At 43.9% G+C, this 26,468-nt stretch overlaps 1 protein-coding gene across 6 annotated transcripts in view; it reads left to right on the forward strand.

Annotated features, from left to right (window-relative positions):
• LOC308466736 (beta-1,3-galactosyltransferase 1-like) overlaps window positions 1-26,468 on the forward strand; it is a 38,217-nt gene that overhangs the window by 7,151 nt on the left and 4,598 nt on the right. The window contains exons 1-2 of one of the 6 annotated variants that reach the window (XM_080987887.1): window positions 3,624-3,806; window positions 6,585-8,645. In XM_080987887.1, coding sequence (XP_080844013.1) covers window positions 6,667-7,767 — 1,101 coding nt within the window. In that variant the 5' untranslated portion in view covers window positions 3,624-3,806; window positions 6,585-6,666 and the 3' untranslated portion in view covers window positions 7,768-8,645. Of the gene's footprint in view, window positions 1-3,623; window positions 3,807-6,584; window positions 8,646-23,553; window positions 25,677-26,093; window positions 26,209-26,468 lie in introns of those variants that run through there. The other 5 variants (XM_080987886.1, XM_080987883.1, XM_080987885.1 and 2 more) reach the window with 5 other exon arrangements.

Below are 26,468 nucleotides of genomic sequence, written 5' to 3' on the forward strand. Positions count from 1 at the left end.
CCAGCACTTATATTTCCTCAGCCCAGCCCCCTTGCTCCTCCTTTGGCTGCCTCTGTCCAGTCAGCCTGGTTGAAATTCCTATTGGCTGTTTGCTAGAACCAATCATAAAAGATACACCCATTTCCTATTACCTTTTATGGGAGACAAAGAGCTATATTTCCTTCTATCCATAAATGGCAGACAAATAGCCATATATCTTACATTTGCCTCGACCAGGCACCTTAATTATCAGATCATCTTTGCCCTATTGCCCTATTCACTCCAAAACAGATGGCTAATGGTTCTAATTTTATCTTAAACAGAGATCTTGGGTTCATCTTCTCACACACCATCAATGAAATAAGAATCTAACATAAGAATCTAACATATCTTACTTTCTAAATCCTTTGCATAATTACATTTAAGCCAATATATTTCATACATTAACATATATAGATTTTTAGAAGAAAAGGCCTTTTCAAAGTAAAAAAGGAACTTAATAAAACAGCTTCGAAAGCAGCCTCTTTAGTTTACAACTCCTTTTCTTAGCCAGCTGCTGTTCCTATTAGCTCTTGCCCTTTAACCTTATGAAAATATGGCTCGAGTCTTCTGTTAAACAATAAATCTCACTATTTACCAACTCTTAATTAGTGTGGGGTTTTTTTGCAGCTTGATTGTATTCTGTAATTTGTATGGTCAGTGTGACCTTTTGCTCCCAGCCTGTAATTTCCTTTTACAACCCTGAGGCACTGCTATAGATCAGAGGGGCCCTGTTTAGGAAGATAAACATCTGCCAAAGCACCCAGCCAGCTGCTTTATGCCTGGCATGAGACATACAAACATTTGCAAATATATTTTTTAAGCTCATTTTAAAATACAGGTCTTGATCTGATGCCTCACTAAGGCAGAGGCTTCTTCCTTCTGTAGGAACTGGCTGGTCTTGGCCTGGCGTCCACTCTTAAGTATAGGAACAAAGACTTTCATTGAATAAGTCCATCAAAACCTGTACATCTCAATATCATAGCTTCAGGGTTTTTTTTTAACAACAATCATTTTCCACATTCCTTTCCAATCTTTATATATCTTTTTCCAGGCCTACTTAATTATTTTACATTGCAGCTACATAAACCTTTTATCCTTTTTGCCCTCCCTTCCTGTTTCTTCTCTATCACAGTCAGAGCCTCGCAGATCATTTCACATGAGGTACCATTTTTATTTTGGGCCACTCTTACCTTCCCTTGTATTTTCCTCAAGCTTCGTCACTCTACCCTTCCTGCCTTGGTATTTTGTGCATTCGCTTCTATTAATTGTCCCACAGCTTCTGACATTAAATTAGTATTTTCCCGAATTTTAACAGCTGCTTTGTTAACATCTTCCTTCAACTGATCAAACAGTTCTCTTTTAAAATCTAACAACAAATCATACAATTCATATCTTATATTCTCTTGCATTGTGGCCTGGCTGGTTTGCTTAAACAATGAGATTTTTTCTTCTGCCATTTCCAACCTCAGAATGCAAACACAGCAGTAATTGTATTTTCTTAAGACGCATAGCGAAAAGGCACATAGCAACATGCTTTTTTTTTTTTTTAATGATATTTATTAAAGTTTCAAAAAAAGATTACATTGATAAGAAAAAGAAAAATAGAGAAAAGAAAAATACAAAAAAAAAAAAACAATTAAAAACAATTCCATCTTTTCATCACTTATCTTTCATTTACTTGTTTCCCGGACCTCCTCATGCCACCCTTTTTTGTATTCCGGTTCAATTTATTAGTTCAGCAATTCCTTTCCCTCCTTATTATATCCTAATCTTTAATCTTAATATATTATAGCATTAAGTTTTGATCTATTGAAAATCCAATTTTTCCATATTCTTTTACCATTACAGCTAGAAACCACTTAACTTCAATCCAACATCATTCTAACATTCATTAATTTTGCAATATTTCTGTAAATAGTCTTTAAATTTCTTCCAATCTTCTTCCACCGACTCTTCTCCCTGGTCTCGGATTCTGCCCGTCATTTCTGCCAATTCCATGTAGTCCATCATTTTCATCTGCCATTCTTCCAGTGTGGGTAGGTCTTGTGTCTTCCAATGCTTTGCAATAAGTATTCTTGCTGCTGTTGTAGCATACATAAAGAAAGTTCTGTCCTTCTTTAACACCGATTGGCCGACTATGCCCAGGAGAAAGGCCTCTGGTTTCTTTAAGAAGGTATATTTAAATACCTTTTTTAGTTCATTATAAATCATCTCCCAGAAAACCTTAATCCTTGGGCACGTCCACCAAAGGTGAAAGAATGTACCTTCAGTTTCTTTACATTTCCAACATTTGTTATCGGGCAAATGGTAGATTTTTGCAAGCTTGACTGGGGTTATGTACCACCTGTATATCATTTTCATAATATTCTCTCTTAAGGCATTACATGCCGTAAACTTCATACCTGTGGTCCACAACTGTTCCCAGTCAGCCATCATTATGTTGTGTCCAACGTCTTGTGCCCAATTAATCATAGCAGATTTCACCGTTTTATCCTGAGTATTCCATTTCAACAGCAAGTTATACATCTTTGACAAAATCTTAGTTTTGGGTTCTAACAATTCTGTTTCTAGTTTTGATTTTTCCACCTGGAAGCCGATTTTCTTGTCCAAATTGTATGCCTCCATTATCTGATAATAATGAAGCCAGTCTCGCACTTTGTTTTTTAGTTTTTCAAAACTCTGCAATTTCAATCTATCTCCATCTTGTTCCAAAATTTCCCAATATTTCGGCCATTTGACCTCCATATTGAGCTTTTTCAGAGCTATAGCAACATGCTTTCTTAGCAACAGGACACATGTAGCACAGTAATAAGACAATAAGGCAAAGAAATATATATTTTCCCTGAGTATGGTTGCCACACATTACGTTGAACGTCTTCAACAGTCAAATAGATCCTGAAACTCTTTCACAGAAGTGAGATAGTTTCCAGAGAGTCAGTCCAGTCTTTTTCCCCAGAAGGAAAAGTTAAACTACTCTTAACCTTATAATCTTCTCAGGTTTAACCTCCATTTTAAGTCTAGTTCAATCTCACCGTGTGCTATGTCCAAGTTCAACTAGAGTTCAGGTCAAGATCATTATTTTAAAAAAACTTGAGATTGGCATAAACGGAAGCTGGGTGCAGTCTTTTAATCCTAATTGTTCATTAGTTAACTTCTCTTCCAAAGTAAATTTCATCCACACATATATTTTGTGTTTAATGTTTATTATTATTATTATTATTATTATTATTATTATTATATGTTGGAAACCACCCAGATCAGGGTATAAATAGAATAGTAATAGTAATAATAATGATGATGATGATGATGATGATGATGATGGTAAATAAATAAATAAATAAATGAACAGGGCATCCTTATTTGGAGAAATGATGGAGGATATGCATTATGATAACACCCATTGGCACATGTATATAATTTATATAAAATAATCATTTATATAAAATACATTTGTATAAAATAAAGTTATCCCTTTCATCTTGTTCTTGTGTTTGGCTTTGGGTTCTGAGGGGCATGTTCTTCTTTTCTGGTGTGTGTGTGAGATTCAGCATGGGATTGGCATGCAGGTGGTGAGTCTTTCCAAGGTGCTTCAATGGTCCTGGAAAAAAGACTCTCTTGGAAGCAGAGTCCCTGCTCCCTCCCCTCTGTGTTAGCTGGATGACGTAGGTGTTGTCCCTTCCTTTTGTGCCACACCCTCCCAGGGAAAGGTAAATTGCAGCTGACATGCAGCCAGAGTATTCTGTCAAAGGCAGCTGGTGACCTTGAGTGAACAGCACCTCGGGCAGGTAAGTGCTCACCTGAGATGCCGCAAAAAGCACCTCAGAGAAGAGAATGGGAGAGGGGTAGAAAGGCCCTCAAGGAGGGAGAGAACAAATACCTGGAGCACTGAATGAGATTTCCTTTGAAATTGATGATGGCAAAGGTGTTTCATAGAGCAGGCTTGTATTTATTTAACCATTTGCTTGGTCACCAAAGGTGACCAGGAGATGTATGCGGGTGAGTGGGCTGGGGGCTGAGCCCTCTGTCTCTCATATGGCAGCCCCTTGTGTTTTTATACTGTCTCTGGAGGAGACCTAGTCTAAGGTTGCCATATTTCAAACAGTGAAAATCAGGACACAAAAGTTGCTGAAGTGGCTTGGGGGGGCGGCAGTTGTTGAATTTTTGGGGGAGGGAAATGTTGTTGAGTTTTTGTTGAGGGGAAGTTGTTTGTTGAGCTTTTTGGCAAAATTGCAAGAAAGAAAAAAGACGTGGAAAGACCCGAAACAAGCGCAGGTGTGTCTGGACCAGTTCTCCATATTCAGCAGAAAGCTGTTGCTTCTTCTGGTGGAGAAGCAGAACAGGCAAGTCAGCCAAGACTGAAGTCTGGAGAAGGGCAAGGGCAGCAAAGGATCTCAGCAAAATGCTCGCGAGTAATTAAGACCTGTAAGTAGTTTATCAAAAACTATATTTAACAATAGGGTTAACAAGTTCTTGAAGCAAGAGGAGAGTCTCCAGTTTATTGAGCTGCAAATAAACCAACCTTTTAAACAAATAACATGAATAACAGAACTAGAGAAGGGAACATATTAATCACTGTGAATCTGAAAGCAATACAGACACACCTATTGGTCCATGGCGGCCCACAAGATAAAACCCAAAGAGCGACAGCAGCAAAGCTCCTTTATTAAGATGGCTTGAAAGTAATGAGCAAGCTTCTAAGTTCATCAGAATTCTTCTCTTCAAGGTGGATATTAACGAAAAAGAAAAGGGAAAGGGGTGGGGTTTTGATTGAACTATTACTATTTGGACTCCTGTCCTGAGATGGAGAGGAGAGCAGCCCATTGATTTTAAAGTGAATGCTCTAAGGGGTACCCGACCTTTTGTAGCTTTATGCCAACAAAGCAGAGGGAGGGAGAAAGCTCTGAGCAAGTGTAACTCCATGACTGAGCTTTGCGCCAACTCCACCATGTCTCCACCTCCACCCCTTTGAGCCACCAACACAGGGACTGCACCAGCACAAGGATGGTAGAACCACTATGCTAATACACTTTCAGGCTTTGCCAGTGTGTTGCGTTCTGAGGCCAAAGGAAAGGACTGGACCCTGATTAAAATAAGACACAAGGCTTTGACCAGCAAGGCTCTCGGAGGAAGTGCGTACCCCACACCCCTCACCAGGCCATTTTATTAGCAAAATAATCCTTTACACAGTGCTCGTAAGAACAAATCATATTTCCTCTGAGCATTTAAACAAACTCCAAGTGGGGACAAAGTTAAACTATAAACACTAGTTAGGCCTGCATACTTTGGAGTAAATGAATGAAAACAACAAAGGAGCGTATTCAGCAACCCCGGAGGTCATAACAATCAGTACACATGATAAGAAGGATGGCCAGGAGGACAGTGACCATTATCACCTTAATGTGAAACCTGTTTCCTGGCCCTAAGATTAACATCCTAAGATTAATATATAAGAAAGCTACATCGACGAAACTGCCCATTATCTTTGAGGACCCAGGACGCCTGCCTGTCTAAGTGTGTACGTGACTTGTGAAGAGAGAGAAATGGAACAGGGATGCAGAGGTGTAGATTGATCAAGAATCATATCAAAATAGTTTAAACCCAGTCAATGCAATGCTTTCATTGCTGACACAGATGGCTTACTCTATATTTGTTATAATCCCTCATAGCAATCCCACCTGATCACTACAACAGTGCAAGTAGAATTAAGAGTGTCCTGTTCCCACCCAGAATATGTATGTCAAGATAACGATTGTAGAGGAATAATAATAATAATAATAATAATAATAATAATTTGGCCTAATTATTTGGAAATACAGGGAGGAATTCCATGTAGCACAATGCCAATTGTTCCATCAGTGCAAGCTTTTCAGCTTACCAGACACCCTGGCACACACCCAGTTGGGCACTTTACCCAGAGTTTGTGTTTCCTTTTGGAAGTGAGGCACAGTGGAGACTGTGTGGTCTTTATTTGGTTAATTGACACATACATATATACAACCTGAGCCTATGATGGAGTTATTGTTTCTCCAGTAGCCCCAGCTGTGGATCCCAGCAGAAATCAAACATCATGCTCTTCCTCTGTGCCTTTCCAGCCTGCAGCTTTTCCTCTAGTTCACACCACAGTCCCCCAAACTTTGACTTTGACTTTCTAGCTGGGGGAGGCTGGGGGAGGCTGATTGAGGGCCCCACCCATTTGCTGTCTCAGACAGAGCCCCTTCCCTTTATTTTCCTTTAATGGCTCATCACCCAGGTGATTACCTCATCAGGAAGCTGGTCTGGCTTATAGTTTAACACTTACTGTATCCAGTTACTGTAAATAGATGGGTTGAGTGAATAATGCCAATCCCTGAGAGTGCATATTTTCCTTCCAGAAACAGATTGCAAGGGCAAGAAGGCAGGTGTTATGAGCAGGGTTTGAGTGTGTTGGCAGTTGGCAGACTGATTCTCCAGGCGCCCACCCTGATCCCCAAAGCTCCCCATGTGTGCGTGCAAACACACACACACAGAGAGAGAGAGAGAGAGAGCAGAATTCATCTTCCTTTCACTGGGCTTCTCTTTTGCAGGTTGTCTTTGGAAACGGGACAGAACTGGCCAGGATCTCTCTCCCCCCCCCCCCCCGAGTCTGCAGGCGAAGGTACCAGGAAGATGCTCATGACCAAGCTGCAGAATTTGCCCACTGTGGTCCTCTTCTGCTCTATTTTCCTTTTCCTACTTGTTGCAAAGAACAAATGGGAGTTTCTTGAGAAGCTTTTCTCATCGCACAACATCAAGCTCAAGGGCGGCCCAAATTCCGCAGGCGATCGTAAAAGTGCCACGGTATTTGAATGGGAATCTGCAGTGGAGAGGACAAAGGAGACCAAGCCCTCTGGTCTGATTTCCCCACCACCACCAGTGGCCAAGCGCCATCCCTTGGAGGTTGACTATTCCACTGATTATAAGTTCCTTCTCAATGAGCCAAAGAAATGCTGGGAGAGGAGCCCTTTCTTGATCCTGCTGGTGATAACTGAGCCCCAGGATTTTGCCACGAGGCAGGCCATCCGGCAGACGTGGGGCAACGAGAGCTCAGTGCCTGGGGTTTCCATTCTTCGTCTCTTTCTGACGGGTGTCCACCCAAAATTTGGATACCCGCTCCAGGCCCTTTTGGAAGAGGAGAGTTCCATCCACAAAGACATTCTTCAGCAGGACTTCCTGGATACCTACAACAACCTTACCCTGAAGACTCTGATGGGCATGGAATGGATAAGCAAGTTCTGCCCCAATGCCACCTACGTGGTGAAGGCAGACAGTGACATCTTTCTCAATGTGAACTACATGGTGTCCCACCTGCTGCAGCCTCACCTGCCACCCAAGAAAAACTACATGACAGGTCACATCTACAGGAATTCAAAGCCAGTGCGTGAAAAGGCCTACAAGTGGTATGTGCCACGGGCGGTGTACCCCAATGAGACCTACCCGCCCTTCTGCGCAGGCCCAGGGTATGTGTTCTCTGCGGATCTGGCCAAGAAGATCTACCAGGTAGCAAAGACCATCAGGGTCATTAACAATGAAGATGTCTTCATGGGAATCTGCCTGTATGAGCTGGGCATCAGCGTGACAAACAGCCCCTCGGGTCTCTTCAATGTGTACAAAGTGAAGTATGAGAAGTGCAAGTTCTCCAAGGTGGTGGTGGTGCATCACTACGGGCCAGAGGAGCTGCTGCAGATTTGGCCTGGCTTTCAGGACCAGAATCAGACTTGCAAGAGTTAAAATGGAGGGAGGTGAACAGACACAAAGCCTCTTGTGGAGAAGTTGGCATAGAGGACTGGCAACATGCGGGCATGTTCCTGTACAATGGACAAATCCATGCCAACAAATTGCAATGGGGAAAGGGAAGGATGGCTCAGAGAAGAAGGGAGATTCTGTGCTTGTCGAAATTGGTATTTATGCCCTCAGAAGCGAGCTGGCCCCACATAACATGCTCATCGTGCCGTGTGGTTCGTTGCCATTCATACGGCTCTCCTCCCCGTAGAATCTCTGCAGCTGCCCATAGCAGCTTGTTTGGTCTGCTCTGAACTGACCACTGTGCTACTAATGTGCCAAATTGACAACCTCAGTGTTCTGAGAGCATCACAGCCACCACCTCACCTACCGGAAGAGAGCAACCCTCCGGCCATGCAGGTGTGGCACTAGGCATAGGGTTGCCATATATCCAGGATTTCCCGGAAATATCCTCTTTTTGGGGTCCTACATGCCCATTCAGGGGGAATTATACATTTTAAAGCAATTGTTCGGGATTTTGGTGGGTTTTAAAATATATATACATGTCCTGCATGTTTACCTCTTGAAAAATGGCAACCCAAAGAAAGCTCAACAATTTTTGTGTCTGCAAAACCCAATGCAGAGTTCACCTGCTCCAACATATTGAAATGCAGGCCGGTCATCTTCAGAATAATTTAAAGCAGATCATTAGAAGTTTCCTCCACAGTAGGAAGCCATACTCCACATAGGACCTGCCTCTTTAGGTTGTTGCCGGTTGTGCAAAAGACTTATTTGCCATCTTCTGTTGCTTTTTCATATATATAAATACACACACACACACACACACACACACACACAGTGTTTTCAGAAAGCTTCTCCCAACACACAACACAGCATTATTTATACATGAATCACCATAAAGACGTTAACACAACCATCCCCTGTTCTCTTTGAAGGATGAGATGTTGATAGATAGATAGATAGATAGATAGATAGATAGATAGATAGATAATATAATAAATAAAAACAATAAAAACAGCATTCATAAAGATAAAATATACAATCAGAGCAGATTGCAGCAATAGCTCATGAGTTAAAATTGAGATATATACATACACATGTACAACGGAGATTTGGGCTACCATAAAAATTGACCCTGAGGCGCCCCAAAGGGCGGCTTTAGCTTTTCCCTCGTAAACTATATTATTCTAGAGGATGATCTGTGCCTACAGATCTGAGCGCAGAATCTGGCTACCGGCCAGGTCATCTTGTGATCTTTGCCTAAGAGGGGAGAATTAAGTTTAGACTTGTCTGAAAGATCGGCGAGCCTCTTCAGCAAAAGGTCAGTGGTGTCTCTACGAATCTCAGCATAAAAAGGACATCTAAAAAATATATGTTCGGCGCTTCCTATTTCCCCTAATGGGCAAAGTCTCTGTGCATATGGGACTCTTCTATAGGAGCCTTCCAGAACAGGTGAGGGCATGGCCGAGCTTCTAGCAAGAGTGAAAGCCCTTCTTGCGTTTCTGGATGTGATGCAATAGAGATATGTTGCTGGAGTGGTTACGTATCTCCCGTTTTCTATGATTTTATAATTGGGGACCCTTGTACAGTCCTGTTGTCTCTCTATGTCCATGATTCTTTGCCTAACCACGGATCTAGCTTGGCCCAGGCCAATAGTTATGAGGGTTTGAGGAGCCCAGTTTCTGAAGAGCGTTTAAGACTGCTTAAACTTCAGCCAGACTGAAACTGGTCGCTCAGAATCAATGGGGCTATTCCTTGGGGGAGCAGTTTCAGAGTTAGCCACTTATATATCGATGTTAGACTAATATGAGCGTTGACTTTCATCATCCTTGTTTCTAGTCTGACCCATGCATTTGAAACGCATCTAGGAACTTGTAGAAGGGTTCTGAGGAGTTTGGATCGCACTCATTCAAGGGGAATGAACAAGGAGGGAAGAGGGAGATAAGGATGGAAAGGAAGGAAAAGGTGAATCCTAAACCAGGGAATAGGATTCAGAAAAAGTAACTGAAGTATCATTATACAGGTCCAAAATTTGTTCATGCTCCACTGAACCCACTTCACAGAAGTAAATCTGGGAATGCCCAGAACCTCCCCCCAACCCTAAAACACCTACATCCGGCAAAACAAATAAAAAACATTAAAAAGCAGGCAGCATGTATCAGCCAACCCTCCCCTAGGCCAAAAGAGCCTAGTTTGTTGTTAAAAATTGGTAGGGGCAGGGGGGTCTTAATGGGCCTTGTAGTGCCCTTGGAGCTACACTGGGGATCCCAAGAACAGACTTGGTTTTTTTTACTGAATGCCTTTTTCACTTGTCTTATAATTTTGGCCGGAGATTTAAATGCCTGTGTAGGAAAAACTCTGTTGTTCCCTATTTAATTCATATAAACTATGTCTTTTGTTTTATTATGATTTTATTAAACTGATTTATTTATATATCTATATCTCTTTTTTTTAGTATTGTTTATATTTCTTTATTGTAAGTTGCTTTGCGGGCCGCTAAGTGGGAGAAAAGTAGTCTAAAATAATGCTGTGATTACGATGTGTTTTATTAGCTCGTAATATATAAGAAAGCCACTTGCCAGGTTTCTCGTATACCCTGAGGCCACCCCAGAATAGACTCTGGGTGGGAATATGTTCCAGGTCACCGATATAATGAAATCGTGAGTCTCCAACAACATTTTCACTTACTGAAACTTCTTTCGGCTTCTGCCAGTTATTGGCGTTGCCCAAAAAACCATAACACACGTTGCTGATTTTTGTTAGTAAGAACACACATGAACCTTTTGGGAGGAAAATTCTGAGAACGCTCACCAGAAACAGCTGTGAACTGCATTTACAGCATGCCATGGCAGCGTGGGTGTCAAGCAGACCTCTATATTTTGGGCCTGTAAAGCGGCAGCTGTGCCCCTGGGATCAATTTCACCAGCCTTTCACTGACGGTTCCTCCATGCAGTCTATTATGCACAAGGAACTCAGGGGTTGTTTGTTCTTGAGAAAGCAAGTCTCATAGGCAAGCACAAATCTCTCTGTATCTCAAGCTTCAGGTCCTCATTTAACTGCACAATCTTTCTCCATTCTGCAGAACAGCACATCTCACGAGAGCTGGACAGGAGGCACCTACATACATCTATATGAGCTACAATTTAGCATCACTTTCCCTCCTCATGGTAATGGGTTTGCAGTCTGGGCTGGGAATCCTTGCATCTTGAGGCTCCAGAAATGTGCACTCTTTCTCTTCTGACAGATGCTTGTGTTATAAGCAATTCCCCATCCTTGGAAGATGCCACACTGTCCAAACTGGCCTGGGAAGGGTTGCCCCAGCCTGTGCAGCGCCGAGAGACGCCAACAAAAGGTTACAGATAAAAATAAGGACAGCTGAAAACATGGGGGGGGGGGGGGGAGAACCACAATCATTAAAAGACAATCCAACACTGATAGAATTAAAACGTTGTTGATCCTCTTAATTGAAGCATCATGTTTTAGGCCCTTGCAAGGGCCATCCATGCCAACAAAATTTTGAAAGAAGCAATTAAAAAACAATAATAACATTATATAATAATAATTTATTATTTATACCCCGCCCATCTGACTGGGTTTCCCCAGCCACTCTGGGCGGCTCTCAACAGAATATTAAAAACACAATAAAACATCAGACATTAAAAACTTCCCTAAACAGGGAAATACACAGTAAAAATGTCAGAATCCTCAGTTCAGCAAAACGTTTATTTGGGACAAACCCAAATATCACCCAAGTGGCAAGTGTTTAAGTTCTCCAGGCAAGATTTCACATAAGGTATTTGGGGTGGGGGGTGGAGAAGAAGGAAAATAATAAATACAAAAATTACAGCAACCAGCTACAAGAATTTCTAAATAGGCCAATGTAATTTTGCTGCTACAGAACAAACAGAGCCACCTTTTTGAATATCCTTTTCCTGTTGGCAAGTGAAAATGCAAGTTTTTTGGTGTTGTTGATTGGATTGGTAACCTGGTGCAAGCAAAATGTAAGCCAGGTATTTGGGACTCCTCCAGTCCCACTTTTACTGTGGAGGGAGAGATGGACCAGCATCTTGGCCCCCATAGCTAGGAGGATGTGGATCACGGGTCAGCAAACTTTTTCAGCAGGGGGCCGGTCCACGTTCCTCAGACCGTGTGGAGGGCCGGACTATATTTTGAAAAAAAGAGAAAAAGAACAACTTCCTATGCCCCACAAATAACCCAGAGATGCATTTGAAACAAAAGGACACATTCTACTCAAGTGAAAACACGCTGATTCCCGGACCGTCCGCGGGCCAGATTTAGAAGGCAATTGGGCCGGATCCGGCCCCTGGGACTTAGTTTGCCTACCCATGATGTGGATGATGACAAAGGGAAGGCATTTTGAGTTAAGCAAATCCTTGCTATTAGAAAAAGAAGCTTAGAGATACTTTTATGATAATATCTGAATGCCTGCACCAGTAGCATACTGGAGTAAATTTGGAAAGCATTTGTAGCTAATCATACGGTCAGTAAGATTTCCTTTCTCAAACATTTTGGCTCTTGTTCTTCCTCGTTCCCCACATATTGTCAGCGCATTCCTGGGAGGCAAGCTGTTAAATCCAGTGATCAACTCATCCGAGAAGTCATCAATAGCACTAAGCCTGTGTGAAATGGGGGGGGGTGAGGCTCCTCCTTAATATATGTGCGTTATTTGGCAGGGAAAGAAAAGGTTTAGGGGTTTCAGCTTGGGTGACATAGCCTGATGGAAAACTGTATTTGTTTTTAATAACAAGTGCACAGAGTAAGAGAAGAGACACAAAAAAGAAGAAACAATAAATAATACCCATCAACAACAAGATCAACAACAAGAAGATACTGTGTATATTTTAAAAAGGTGGAAATTGTTGTTTTAGTTAACCAGACATTAATCTAATATGGTATTTATAAAAAATGAACTTCAAATGTCCTTGAATTGGACCTGCCTTGGGTGGGTCCCATGAAGCGCTTCAGATAAGTTGGGATTAAGCAGAGAGAGAGAGAGAGAAGGGGGGTCTGGGGCTGTGGATGGACTGGGCCAGGATGTAGAAAGATGGAGAGGACCCCCAGCAGCCCCTCCAAGTGTCCTAATTTTCCAGGGAGAGTCCCAGATTTACAGAAGTTGTCCCAGTTTCTGATTTGATCTCGGAATGTCTTGCTTTTCCTTAGGACGTCCCTATCTTCATCGAAGAAATATTGGAGGGTATGGAGTTATGTGACCCCCGAGCCAAGGAGATAAGTAACTATACAGTACAACCTTTAGAAGACATTTGAAGGCAGCCCAGTATGGGGAAGTTTATGAATGTTTGTTTTATTATGTTTTTATATATGCTGGAAGCTGCCCAGAGTGGCTGGGTCAAGCCAGTCAGATGGGCAGGGTATAAATAATAAAATCATTATTATGGAATAGGACATCACGTCTTTGTTTTCAATAGAGAAATGTTGGAGGGTGTGCTAGTGAGAAAGCAGATTTGATCCTAGAATTGTTTCTTGATATGGCTGCAGAAATTGTTTTGGGACTGGGGTGCGAGTTTAGAGCTTCTGACCCACAACCAGAGGGGAGGCCAAAGCAAAACAGATGAGGTCCAGGAAGATTAATTTACTTGGACCGAGAAATTTGTGACGATACCAAGACAAGGAACTCTGTGGGGGCCCCAGGATAAAAGACCATGCAAGCAGCTGCCCACTGAGGGAGCAGGGCAGAGGTTTGAGTCTGTTATCTGAGACTCTTTTACTTTTCCCGCTGGTCTTAGCAATGGACTTTGTAGCACAGTGCTTTTTTTGCATGTTTATATTTTTTTACTATTTTTTAAAACACTATAGCGATTTTTAAAAAAGAATTGCTCTGGTAACTGTTAGCGTTTTTGAAATCCACCTTTGAGATGCAGCTCTGACTGAACTATACACAAAGGAGGAGGGAGGAGGAAGCCTGGGGAATTCACGAGGAACTGGAAATTGCTGCGTTGGGCTAAAAGTATCGTATTGCGGGCACACGCGCTAAACCCTGTCTGTGGTGCCTACCCCTTTTCCCAAATGATAACACAAGAGACCAGAGTATGGGTTCAAATTGGTGACAACTTTATTGAGCTTCGGAAGTGGGAAACTTGGCACAGGCCTTGGCAGGTAACCCTCTCAGCCCGCCTGGCTGAGGATATGCAGGCAGTTGAGGCTCAGTGAGAGGGGACTGCAAAGCGCAAACTTACACAGCATGCCCTTCCACTGACCTCGTCCGGGGAGTTTGACCTACATGCTGCCGCTCTAGGGCCAGGGACTCCCGGTTTGCCCTTTAACGGACCCTGCACGCGCCACCGCATGGGGAGGGAGCATGAATGCATCCCCCCCAACTTGATGTTAGACTAAAGGCTACCTTGCCAAGGCCTAAAACCGCCACTCGAGGCCCTAAGGGGCCTCGCCGCCAAGTCCCACAACCGAGGACCAATTAAACCCCGCAATCTATCCAGTCCCCAAGGGCTTGTCGCAAGTCGTGCAGCCAGACGTCATTGCCCAGCAGGGTCAGGTGCACCCCGTCCCCCCGGAATAGGTCAACTCTATCTGATGTGATGGTGGGATGTGGGATAGAGAACCCACCAATTTGGCGCATGGTGTTGCGCATGGCCCTGTTAATTTTACTCACCGCATAATTGAGGCGAGAGGGATTGGAAGCCCCCCTCCAGTGAAGACGGGGTAGGAGATTGGACCAGCCGATGGTCATTGATGGGTACAAGGCATGCAGGCTTTTTAGATCTGCCCTTGCAGCAAGGGTAAGGGCAATGCCTTTTTGCTCCACTAGATCGTTCTACCCCGCATGTATAATCAAGACCCTTGGAGGATCATGGGTCGCTGCGGCACTACGCAGCATGGGCATCAAGCTCCGCCAACGCATGCCCCGCTGGGCCATCCAATAAAAGCGTACCTTGGGGTGGATGTTAAGGTTAAGGCCACAATTTTGAGACCGTGCATAATCTGCTGCCCAATGGACAATGCTGTGGCCTATCACCCAGATCTTCATGGTGGGCAAACCTGTAAGACAATTAAATTGCAAGTGATAAGGAGGAGGAGCCGGGACGAATGTAACTTTTATAGGCTGTCGAGCGCCAGCGGCCCAGTGTCTTGATGTGTGCGGGGTCCCAACCCTGTATCGCTGCTGAAGTAGCAGCCCCAATACGAAACGAGTGCCCGGAATATTCCTGGGGACTAACATCGCAAGCAGATAAGGCTTTGCGTAAAACCGCTGTGAATTGTGATCGCGTCAACGGGCGCGTGTTTGAGTGAATGAAGAAAGGTACTTACATTTTCTTTTTACAGGAAAGTTGTGTACTGTGATAAGAATTTTGAGGTCTTAGATATATGTTAAATGTTCATGAGTGTACCAACCAAGCAAGTACATAGATCAGCACAGGAAGACTGACCTGGAACTATTTTTGATTCCCAAACTGTCCCAAACTGACCAAATGTTTTCTCTGCAAGGTCAAAGGAAAATGGAAAAGCCTCCCCATTGTCTTTTCCTTCACAAATCCTGTCTTAAGGGTATGTCTCTTGTTTGAATAGGGTGAGCCTGTGACCTGACTCAGGAATTAAGTATTTATCATTACTAAGTATTTATCATTACAAAAGACTGGCCAGGCTCCCCAGGGTATCCAACCAAGTAACCTGCCAGACAGGAGATAAACAAGGACAGGAGAAAAACAACATTCAAATTTCTGTTTTAGACCGCCTTTTCTGTGATGTAGGTATGATGTATCTGAGGGGTAGTCTTAGGTTACACCCCTTCTGTGATGTATGTATGATGTTTCTGGGGGTGGTCTTGATCTACAGGGTGGCAATTTCAAAATGTCTATATAAGGCCTTGCGCGCCATTGTTGTGGGTTCCTCCTCCCTCCTGTGTGTAGTGAGTGAGGACCCTGTTGCAACAGTTTGATAAAGATCAGGCTTACTAGCTGCTTTGCTTCTCAATATTCTCTTGTTGGCCTCTGTTATTTTCTCCTACCAATAGGGAACCTATGTAAGGACTCTCTATGGCTCTTGGATACCCCATAAAGGAAAAAGGGCAATTTTTGTTTACAACAGTACACTTCCTTTCCGTCGGCACATCTGGGTCAGATGTGTGCTTCGGGAAGAGGTTGATGTTATGGGGTTGTGGTGCCCTGATCCCCTCTAGATTCTTTAGTGATGGTGTTTGTTATGTACTGAGTTGAATAGGATCCAAAATGCAGCAGTCTGATTGGTCCTAGAACAATAGGATACAAAATGAAGCAGTCTGATTGGTCCTAGAACAATGCAGCAGTATGATTGGTCTGCAGGAGCCACCCAATCCAGCTCCAGATGGAAGTGAATCCACAACCTGATTGATCTACAGGAGAATTCCGGAATTAGCCAATCACGTGCAGCCCATTGTGTAAATAATGTATATAAAGCAGATACTTTGGGGAAACTTTCATTCCTCCTCACCACTATGAGCTGAATAAAGAGCATGAAATCCACTCTCGACTTGGAGTATATTTCAGTGTTTGATCAGTACTTTTGAGAATTAAGATGAGCTGACAGACATTTTATTCAGCCGTGTAAAAATGTGGGTCAACCTGGTTTTTCTGGACCTGGGCATCCTGGGGAGATAAGCCCTTAAGCCCAGTCATCAACTCATCAGGGAAGTCATCAATTGACAGAGAGGAGTGGTTTCTCCAGTTTATGCGTGTTAGTGGGCAGGAAAAGAAAAGGCTGAGGGTTCCAGCTTGGATGATGTAGGCTGATGCAGAATTGTTTTCTTCAAGCTGTTTTCAAAGAGACACAGAGAGGACTGTTTGGTTGCCACTGAATCCAGTGCTGCGCTTCTGTAGCAAGCAAGCAAGCAAGCCCCTCCTGAGATGTGAATGCTGGGCATCCCTCCAATGTAGACTCAAGTTGCATATATACGTTAATAAATAATTGTCCAAAAGGAAGCACAGACCCTGTGTAAAGCAAGCCAAGATCCCTGGACTCAGAGATTGGGGTGGCCTGTTATTTTTCTCTGAACAATACAGTGGTGCCTCGCAAGACGAAATTAATTCGTTCCACGAGTTTTTTCGTCTAGCGAATTTTTCGTCTTGCGAAGCACGGTTTCCCATAGGAATGCATTGAAATTCAATTAATGCGTTCCTATGGTCAAAAAAAGTCCAAACAAAGCCAAATTTGGTACAACAAGAGTTTATTAACTGCTCTTTAAAGTCACACATACTTTAAAGAGCATATCAAAAACTGAAGGAACAATAAATTAAGTTTCTAAACATGACAGGAAAAACATTTAAAAATCAAAAAAGGGTACATTACATTTTCTAAGACTCTGGGGGACCACTCAAAGAAGGTTCTTCTTCCACTCTTTGCTTCTTGCTGAGGAACCTGTCCATGGTCTGCTGCTTCATCCGCCTTTTCAGCAGCTCCCTGAGAGGCAACATGACCGTCGTATCAAAAATGTTCGCTTGGTCATGTGCCACGTGCTTGTCAGGGTGGTGCCGCTCTGCAAAAGCCTGCACCTCCTTCCACTTCTGGCAAATGTCCCTCAGTTCTTTGGAGGACAGCCGTTCCTCAGTTGCTTCCTCCTCTTCCAGCGAGGCCTGCTCCTGCGCAACCTCTGACTGCAGTTCAACCAGCTCCTGGGTGGTCAGCTCGTGGTCGTGCTCCTCCACCAGCTCGCAGACGTCCTCCTCTGTGACCTCCAGGCCCATGGTCCTCCCCAAGGCAACAATGTCCTGCACCACTGTCGACTCTGGTGCATCAGAGTCACTTGGTGCCACACAGTCCGGCCACAGGCTGCGCCAAGCGCAATTCAAATTCCTCTGGCTGATCCCCTTCCAGGCCGTGGTGATCATCTTCAAGCAGGTGACGATGTCGAAGTGGTCCTTCCAGAATTCCCGCAGGGTGATGGTGGTGCAATCAGTCACCTCGAAGCATCGCCTGAAAAGCTCCTTGGTGTAGAGTTTCTTGAAATTGGCGATGACCTGCTGATCCATCGGCTGGAGCAGTGGCGTGGTGTTAGGCGGCAGGAACATGATGTTGATGAAGCTGAACTCCTCCAACAAGTCCACCTCAAGGCCTTTAGGATGAGCAGGAGCATTGTCCATCAGAAGCAAAGCCTTCAGCGGCAGGTCGTTGTCCAGCAGGTACTGTTTGACAGCAGGGCCAAAGGCAAGATTGACCCAGTCCACAAACAGCACACGTGTGACCCAAGCCTTGCTGTTGGATCGCCACATGACACTCAGCCGCTCCTTGTCGACCTTGTGTTTCTTGAAGGCCCGTGGGTTCTCCGAGTGGTACACCAGCAGGGGCTTGATCTTCAGGTCGCCGCTTGCGTTGGCACAGAAGAGCAGGGTCAGACGGTCCTTCATGGGCTTGTGGCCAGGCAACTTGGCCTCCTCCTGTGTGAGGAAAGTCCTTTTGGGCATCCTCTTCCAAAACAGCCCGGTCTCGTCGCAGTTGAAGACCTGCTGTGGAACGTAGCCCTCCGTCTTCACAACCTCCAGGAACTCCAAGGCAAAGTCTTCAGCCGCAGGAACATCAGAACTGGCAGCCTCTCCATGCCTGACCACGCTGTGGATTCCGGATCTTGCCTTGAACCGGTCAAACCAGCCTCTGCTTGCCTTGAAGACTTCTGGCTCGGCCGAGGTTCCTGGCTGTTCCCGGATGAGGTCTGCGTGCAAGGCCTTGGCCTTCTCACAAATCACGGCCTCAGTCACTGTGTCCCCTGCACGCTGCTTCTCTTCTAACCAGATGAGCAGCAACTTCTCGACCTCCTCCAGAACAGCTGGGCGGTTCTTCACGATCCTGGTGACTCCCTTGGCTGCATCAGTCGCAAGGATCTTCTCTCTCATCTTCAGGATGGTCCCGATGGTCGATGGGTTCCTGCCGTACTCCCTGGCGAGGTCCGTCACACGCATTCCACCGTCGTGCTTCCGGATGATCTCCTTCTTCATCTCCAGCGTCACCTTCTCCTTCTTCCTCTCGCCGGCCTCCGCAGCAGCAGCCTTCTTGGGTCCCATGGCAGCACAGCTGTTACCTTTGTAAACTCAGAAAAAGAAAAAAAAAATCAGCAATTCAAACCCACAACCAAGTCCTTGAATTCCAAACACCCAACCCAAAATCCAAAAACCCCCAAAAAAGTTTTAAAAGTTTAACTTACGAAATGGCTGCAAATCACCAAAGTCTTCAAAATCCTCAAATGGCTGCAAAAGAAGTTTTGGGAAGGCTTTAAAAATCACCAAAGTCTTCAAAAACCTCAACTGTTCCCCCAGCCCCTCCCCAACTGTTGCAAACCCCTCCCCAACTGTTGCAAACCCCTCCTCAACTGTTCCCCCAGCCACCCAGCACACAGAAATTCAAAACCCAGAAAATTTTTCAAAAAACAACAACATGGCCCAATGGTTACAGAAAACCATAAAAATTCAAAAAAAAGCACACAAGCTCCCAGATTCCTGCAAACCCCTCCCCAGCTGTTCCCCCAGCCACCCAGCACACAGAAATTTAAAACCCAGAAATTTTTTTCAAAAAAAACCCAACATGGCCCAATGGTCACAAAAAATCATAAAAATTCAAAAAAAAGCACACAAGCTCCCAGATTCTTGCAAACCCCTCCCCAGCTGTTCCCCCATCCACCCAGCACACAGAAATTTAAAACCCAGAAATTTTTTTCAAAAAAAAAAAACATGGCCCAATGGTCACAAAAAATCATAAAAATTCAAAAAAAACCACACAAGCTCCCAGATTCTTGCAAACACCTCCCCAGCTGTTCCCCCAGCCACCCAGCACACAGAAATTTAAAACCCAGAAATTTTTTTCAAAAAAAAACAACATGGCCCAATGGTCACAAAAAATCATAAAAATTCAAAAAAAACCACACAAGCTCCCAGATTCTTGCAAACACCTCCCCAGCTGTTCCCCCATCCACCCAGCACACAGAAATTCAAAAATTCAAAGCCAGATTTTTTTTTTTAAAAAAATAAACATGGCCCAATGGTCACAGAAAATCATAAAAATGCAGAAAAAAACCACACAAGCTCCCAGATTCTTGCAAACCCCTCCCCAACACCAAGTCCTTGAATTCTAAACACCCCAACCCAAAATCCAAAAAACCCAAAAAAAGTTTCAAAAGTTTAACTTACCAAACAGCTGCAGAAGAAGTTTTGGAAAAGCTTCAAAAATCCAGCAAACTCTTTAAAAAGCTCAGAAAGGCCACCACACCGCGTGCAATGTGTTGCTCCTCGAGGTCAAGTCGCAACTGCACCTCTTCCAGCAATGCACCCTGGGTTTTAACGGTTTTACGAAAAAGGAAACAAACTTGCAAGATGTTTTCGTCTTGCGAAGCAAGCCCATAGGGACATTCGTCTTGCGAAGCAACTCGAAAACGAAAAAACCTTTCGTCTTGCGAGTTTTTCGTCTTGCGAGGCGTTCGTCTTGCGGGGCACCACTGTAGAATCTTACGGTTTGCAGGAAGGGATTTTTGTGTTTTTTAAAAAATAAAGACAAACTGGAATACTTAGATACAACTGTGAAACAGAAGAATTCAATGTTGTGGATCATTATTAGGAAAGGGGGTGAAAACTAAAATGTGAATATCATAATATTGTTACACAAATTTCTGTTACAACAACCACTTGGAATACTGCATACAGTACTGGTTGCCTCACCTCATAGAATCGCAGAGTTGGAAGGGACCCCAAGAGTCATCTAGTCCAACCCCCTGCAATGCAGGACTCTCAGTATAAAGCATACTGCAGACCTGGGGGGCGGAGAGGGAATCAGAAACGGACAACCCAAATGAGCAAGGAATTGGAGCGACTTCCCTATGAGAAAAGGTTACAACACTGGGGGCTTTATAGTTTAGTGTAGATGGGAGGTTGCAGAACCCCTTGGTGGCATCTTTCCTGGAACAAATGTTTGTCCAGATCACCTCCAGCGCTTCATTCTGCAGTCACATCCACCCCAAGCGTGATAATCAGACGCCACAAATTTGTGGAGGATACTAGGCATGGGGCTATGTATTGCCCACAACAAGCCTCTAAATCAGCAAGCCTCTACAACACCCATCATCCCTAGCTAGCAGGACCAGTGGCCAGGGATTGATGGGAGTTGTAGTCCAAAAACAGCTGGAGACCCAAGTTTGGGAAACACTGGTCTAAAACATTACAATTTTGGTGAGGAGCACTCATGTCAAGCATGTGGGGTGATCTAACCTTAGTTAAATCAGATTGTGCTAATGCTTCCTTGCTTGCTAAGTAACTTATCCTCTATTATTCCAGCTTGATGCCATAGAGTTTTCCACAGGACAAACAAAAGTTCTCTCACCTTGGCAATGCTGGGCTACGACAAACAGGACCAGTCTAATGTGTGAGGGCAGGAAGGAGAGGGGAGGCGACATTTGGATCTCATATTAGGGTGACCAAGGGGGCGGGGATGCCAACTTGAATAAAATATTGGGGGTGGGGAGCGAGGTAAGCCTATCCCTTTCATATACAATGGATAATGGAGCTCATGAGACAGAACAGACAATCATTGGGCTGTTCCAATTTATTTGTTGCAGAGTCTCCATGTCTAAATCTGTGAGCGACAATACCATCTCCGTTCAATATTGTATTGGGAGATAGCAACACAGTCAAGATAAATAAATAATACCTATAAATATAGGTTTGTTTGATGGTGTTGTTTGTTTAGTCATTTAGTCGTGTCTGACTCTTTGTGACCCCATGGACCAGAGCACCCCAGGCACTTCTGTCTTCCACTGCCTCCCGCAGTTTGGTCAAACTCATGCTGGTAGCTTCGAGAACACTGTCCAACCATCTCGTCCTCTGTCGTCCTCTTCTCCTTGTGCCCTCCATCTTTCCCAACATCAGGGTCTTTTCCAGGGAGTCTTCTCTTCTCATGAGGTGGCCAAAGTATTGGAGCCTCAGCTTCAGGATCTGTCCTTCCAGAGAGCACTCAGGGCTGATTTCCTTAAGAATGGAGAGGTTTGATCTTCTTGCAGTCCATGGGATTCTCAAGAGTCTCCTCCAACACCATAATTCAAAAGCATCAATTCTTCGACGATCAGCCTTCTTTATGGTCCAGCTCTCACTTCCATACATCACTACTGGGAAAACCATAGCTTTAACTATACGGACCTTTGTTGGCAAGGTGATGTCTCTGCTTTTTAAGATGCTGTCTAGGTTTGTCATTGCTTTTCTCCCAAGAAGCAGGCGTTTTTAATTTCATGACTGCTGTCACCATCTGCAGTGATCATGGAGCCCTAGAAAGTAAAATCTCTCACTGCATCCATTTCTTCCCCTTCTATTTGCCAGGAGGTGATGGGCCCAGTGGCCATGATATTCGTTTTTTTGATGCTGAGCTTCAGACCATATTTTGCATTCTCCTCTTTCACCCTCATTAAAAGGTTCTTTAATTCCTCCTCACTTTCTGCCATCAAGGTTGTGTCATCTGCATATCTGAGGTTGTTGATATTTCTTCCAGCAATCTTAATTCCGGCTTGGGATTCATCCAGCCCAGCCTTTCGCATGATGAATTCTGCATATAAGTTAAATAAGCAGGGAGACAATATACAACCTTGTCGTACTCCTTTCCCAAATTTGAACCAATCAGTTGTTCCATATCCAGTTCTAACTGTAGCTTCTTGTCCCACATAGAAATTTCTCAGGAGACAGATGAGGTGATCAGGCACTCCCATTTAAGAACTTGCCATAGTTTGCTGTAGGTGACACAGTCAAAGGCTTTTGCATAGTCAATGAAGCAGAATTAGATGTCTTTCTGGAACTCTCTAGCTTTCTCCATAATCCAGCGCACGTTTGCAATTTGGTCTCTGGTTCCTCTGCCCCTTCGAAATCCAGCTTGCACTTCTGGGAGATCTCGGTCCACATACTGCTTAAGCGTGCCTTGTAGAATTTTAAGCATAACTTGCTAGCGTGTGAAATGAGTACAATTGTACGGTAGTTGGAGCATTCTTTGGCACTGCCCTTCTTTGGAATTGGGATGTAGAGTGATCTTCTCCAATCCTTTGGTCACTGCTGAGTTTTCCAAATTTGCTGGCATATTTAGTGTAGCACATTAATAGCATCATCTTTGAAAATTTTGCACCGCCTCAGCTCAGTGCCCTTTACAGGGATACTGCTCATGCTGCCCTAAATCTGACACTGCAGTTAGCATTACCGTATTGGCCAGTTATTGACCTGGTATGCACTGGCATTGATTGGATCCTTAGTTTAAGTTATGAGCACAAAGCTTGGACTTGCATGTGCCTTTTGCCTCTTCTTCCTCCTGAGAGTGAGGGGAGGCCACTGAAAGCTTCTGCTTTTCTTTATGAATAAATCAAGCTTCACATTACAGTGGTACCTTGGTTCTCAAACTTAATCCGTTCCAGAAGTCTGTTCCAAAATCAAAGTGTTCCAAAACCAAGGCATGCTTTCCCATAGAAAGTAATGCAAAATGGATTAATCCGTTCCAGACTTTTAAAAACAACCCCTAAAACAGCAATTTAACATGAATTTTACTCTCGAACAAGACCATGAATACATAAAATGAAAGCAATAAACAATGTACTGTACTATAAAATAAATAAAACAGTATTGTAGATGATAAAAATTTTTAAAAAATAGTCTTACCTGCACTGATGATAGTCACTGTATGAATGGGTGGCTTTTATCCATTTCCGCAATCACACAATCAATCAGTCAATCAATCAATCAATCAATCAGTAGCTGAACTGGGATCCACACAGTCACAAAAAAAATTTAACTGAAAGAGCCTCAAAACAAAAAACGCAAAATAAATAGCAAAAACAAAAGCACCAAATATAACTCCAAATATCACCTCAGAACACTGCAATCAGAAACGGAAGGCTTGAATTACAATGGGAGGACGCAAATTAGCAGCGCAACAAGAAACACGGACTCAAAACGGAGGAAGTTCAGCTCCCAAAAAAACGTTCAAAAACTGGAACACCTACTTCCGATTTTGCAGCATTTGAGTTCCAAGTTGTTCATGAACTAAGTTGTTCGAAAACTGAGGTACCACTGTACATCGAAACTTCAGAAATTGTGGTCATTCTGACTCGTTATTTAAAAACAAACAAACAAACACCTAGGAACAAGCCATGGTTTAACATCCCAGTGTGCTGACTAACTGCAACAATCAGGTTTCCTGAGTCTGGATTGCTGGGTTTCACATCTTTTTCCATGGTTGTCTCCACAGATGTTTTCCTCCATGCCTGCCAAGACAATTGTCACCATATAGTGGCTTCTGGGCTCCACCTTCTGGCCAAAAGACTTGCTGCTCATATAAATCAATATGCACCTAATCTTCCGCCTCTTATACTTGGAACTACTTTTCTCAGCTCTCTTCCTTCAAATCCCTGCTCAACATTATGATTTCTTTGTGGACTCTCTTATCTGCATTGCAACAGTAGCAAAGCTGTAAGTCAGAGATGGAAAACATGTCCATGCCCTTCAATATGTTGCTGGGCTCAAGCTTCCATAATCTCCAGCCAGCATGGCCAATGGTCAGGGATGATGGAACAGTCCAGCACCTGTAGGATCAGAAGTTCCCCATCTGTGCTTTAAATACATGCAATGCAACCTCACCTTCCCACATTTTCTATCTTGCAGTAAAGGAATGTAGGACTTCGATGTTAGAACAGTGCCTTGTTTTATTTGGCCATACTTGGCCACGTTCGTTGGTGCAGAGGGGGCAAAGGCTAAAAAATGTAGGCATCCAAGACAAACTGAAGTGAGTTGATGGAGGGCATTTTCCGAATGGGGGGAAGAGGGGAGAAGAGCAGTCCAGTTTCTGGTGCCATAGCAACACCTAGTGGCCAAATCAGGCATTTTGAGTACCTTGACACTTTTGCCTTTTCTTTTACTGGAAAAAGGGAAGTGGTAATGCTGACTAGAGCTGGTGCAAATGCAAGCTAAGAGATTTAGTTAAAGTTAAACAAAAAAAAAAGCTGCTTTTTGGCAGTATTCCCTTCAAAATGGCTGAAAATATAGTAAATATAGATTCGATTTTAAAAAATACATTGCACACAGCTCAACAGCAGTATTCCATCGTGTTTATAAAGAAACAGGTGGAACAGAACATCTAAAACTTCAGTGGAGAATCTGTGGCCCTCCAGGTGTGGAATAATTGCAAGTGTGACCGTTGACTCTGCAACCTCCTCCTCCAAATCTAAAGCAATGGCTTGGATCAGAGAAACCTCTTCTTAGTATCAATAAAATTTACGAATAGGGTGGTCTGTGGCAGTAACGGCTAGGGTGGAATAGCTGAAAAAACAGGTGGGAGCACTTTTACTTCTCTTCCATGACTGCCAATGTTTCTTTCCTCAAGGAGCTTTCGAGTCTGTCACAATGTGCGAGAAGCTTCGTGCAACATTTTCAGCAGCAAATAATGATGCTAACCAGGGAATCCAGAAAATGTTTCCATCTTCCTCTGTTTAGGTTGCTGAGTTGCAGCACTTCAAACAGAAGTGGAGTGACAGATATGCTCATGGATGTCCACATGGGTATTTCAGGGAGAAACTATGCCACAGCCATCTTTGGGGCATTGCAGGAACAATTGAGGCAGGCACCTTCTCTGGGATAGAGACAACAGAAGGCATTTGCCTGGCAATCCTGGCTGATGGTTCCTATCAGGTCTAGAAAAGGAACGTGCGTTGCGCTGTGGTCTAAACCACTGGGCCTCTTGGGCTTGCCAGTCAGAAGGTTGGCAGTTTGAATGCACATGAAGGGGTGAGCTGCTGTTGCTCTGTTCTACTGAAGAGGCTCCTCATGAGGCCGGAGGAACATCGCCCGGTTGTGAGGCATGAAGGCTGCTCCCCACAAGGCCCTTTCCACATGGCCTAGGGGGTGAGGCCCACACTCACCAGCCCTACTGAAGAGGTGAATTATTATTATTAATTAATTTATTATTATTATATCTACCCTGCCTATCTGGTTGGGTTTCCCCAGCCACTCTGAGTGGCTTCCAACAGAAGGTTAAAAATACATTAAAACATCAGTCATTAATAACTTTCCTAAAGAGGGCTGCCTTCATGATGCCGGAGGAATATCGCCCGGCCATAAGTATGAAGGCCGCTCCCTGCAAGGCCCTGTCCTCTGGCATAGGGGGCAGGGCCCAGACTCACCCAGCCCTACTAAAGAGGCTAATAATAATAATAATAATAATAATAATAATAATAATAATTTATTATCTCTACACTGCCCATCTGGCTGGGTTTCCCCAGCCACTCTAAGCGGCTTCCAACAGAAGGTTAAAAATACATTAAAACATCAGTCATTAAAAACTTCCCTAAACAGGCCTGCCTTCATGAGGCCAGAGGAACATTGCCCAGCTGTGAGGCGTGAAGGCCACTCCCTGCAAGGCCCTTTCCACCTGGTCTAGGGGGTGAGGCCCACCAGCCATACTGAAGAGGTGAATTATTATTATTATAATATGGACACAGTGATCCATGCGACGGTCACCTCCAGGCTTGACTACTGCAATTCGCTCTACGTGGGGCTGCCCTTGAAGCTGTCCTAGAAACTCCAGCGGGTGCAGAATGCTGCAGCGAGGCTCCTCACGGGGTCTCTGCCATGGGAGCATATTCACCCAGTGCTTTTCAAGCTGCACTGGCCTCCGGTGGAGTACAGGATCAGATTTAAGGTGCTGCTTTTGACCTTTAAAGCCCTTCA

Source organism: Podarcis pityusensis (genome assembly GCF_964106645.2).
Source record: "Podarcis pityusensis genome assembly, chromosome: 17".
Lineage (NCBI taxonomy): Eukaryota > Metazoa > Chordata > Lepidosauria > Squamata > Lacertidae > Podarcis > Podarcis pityusensis.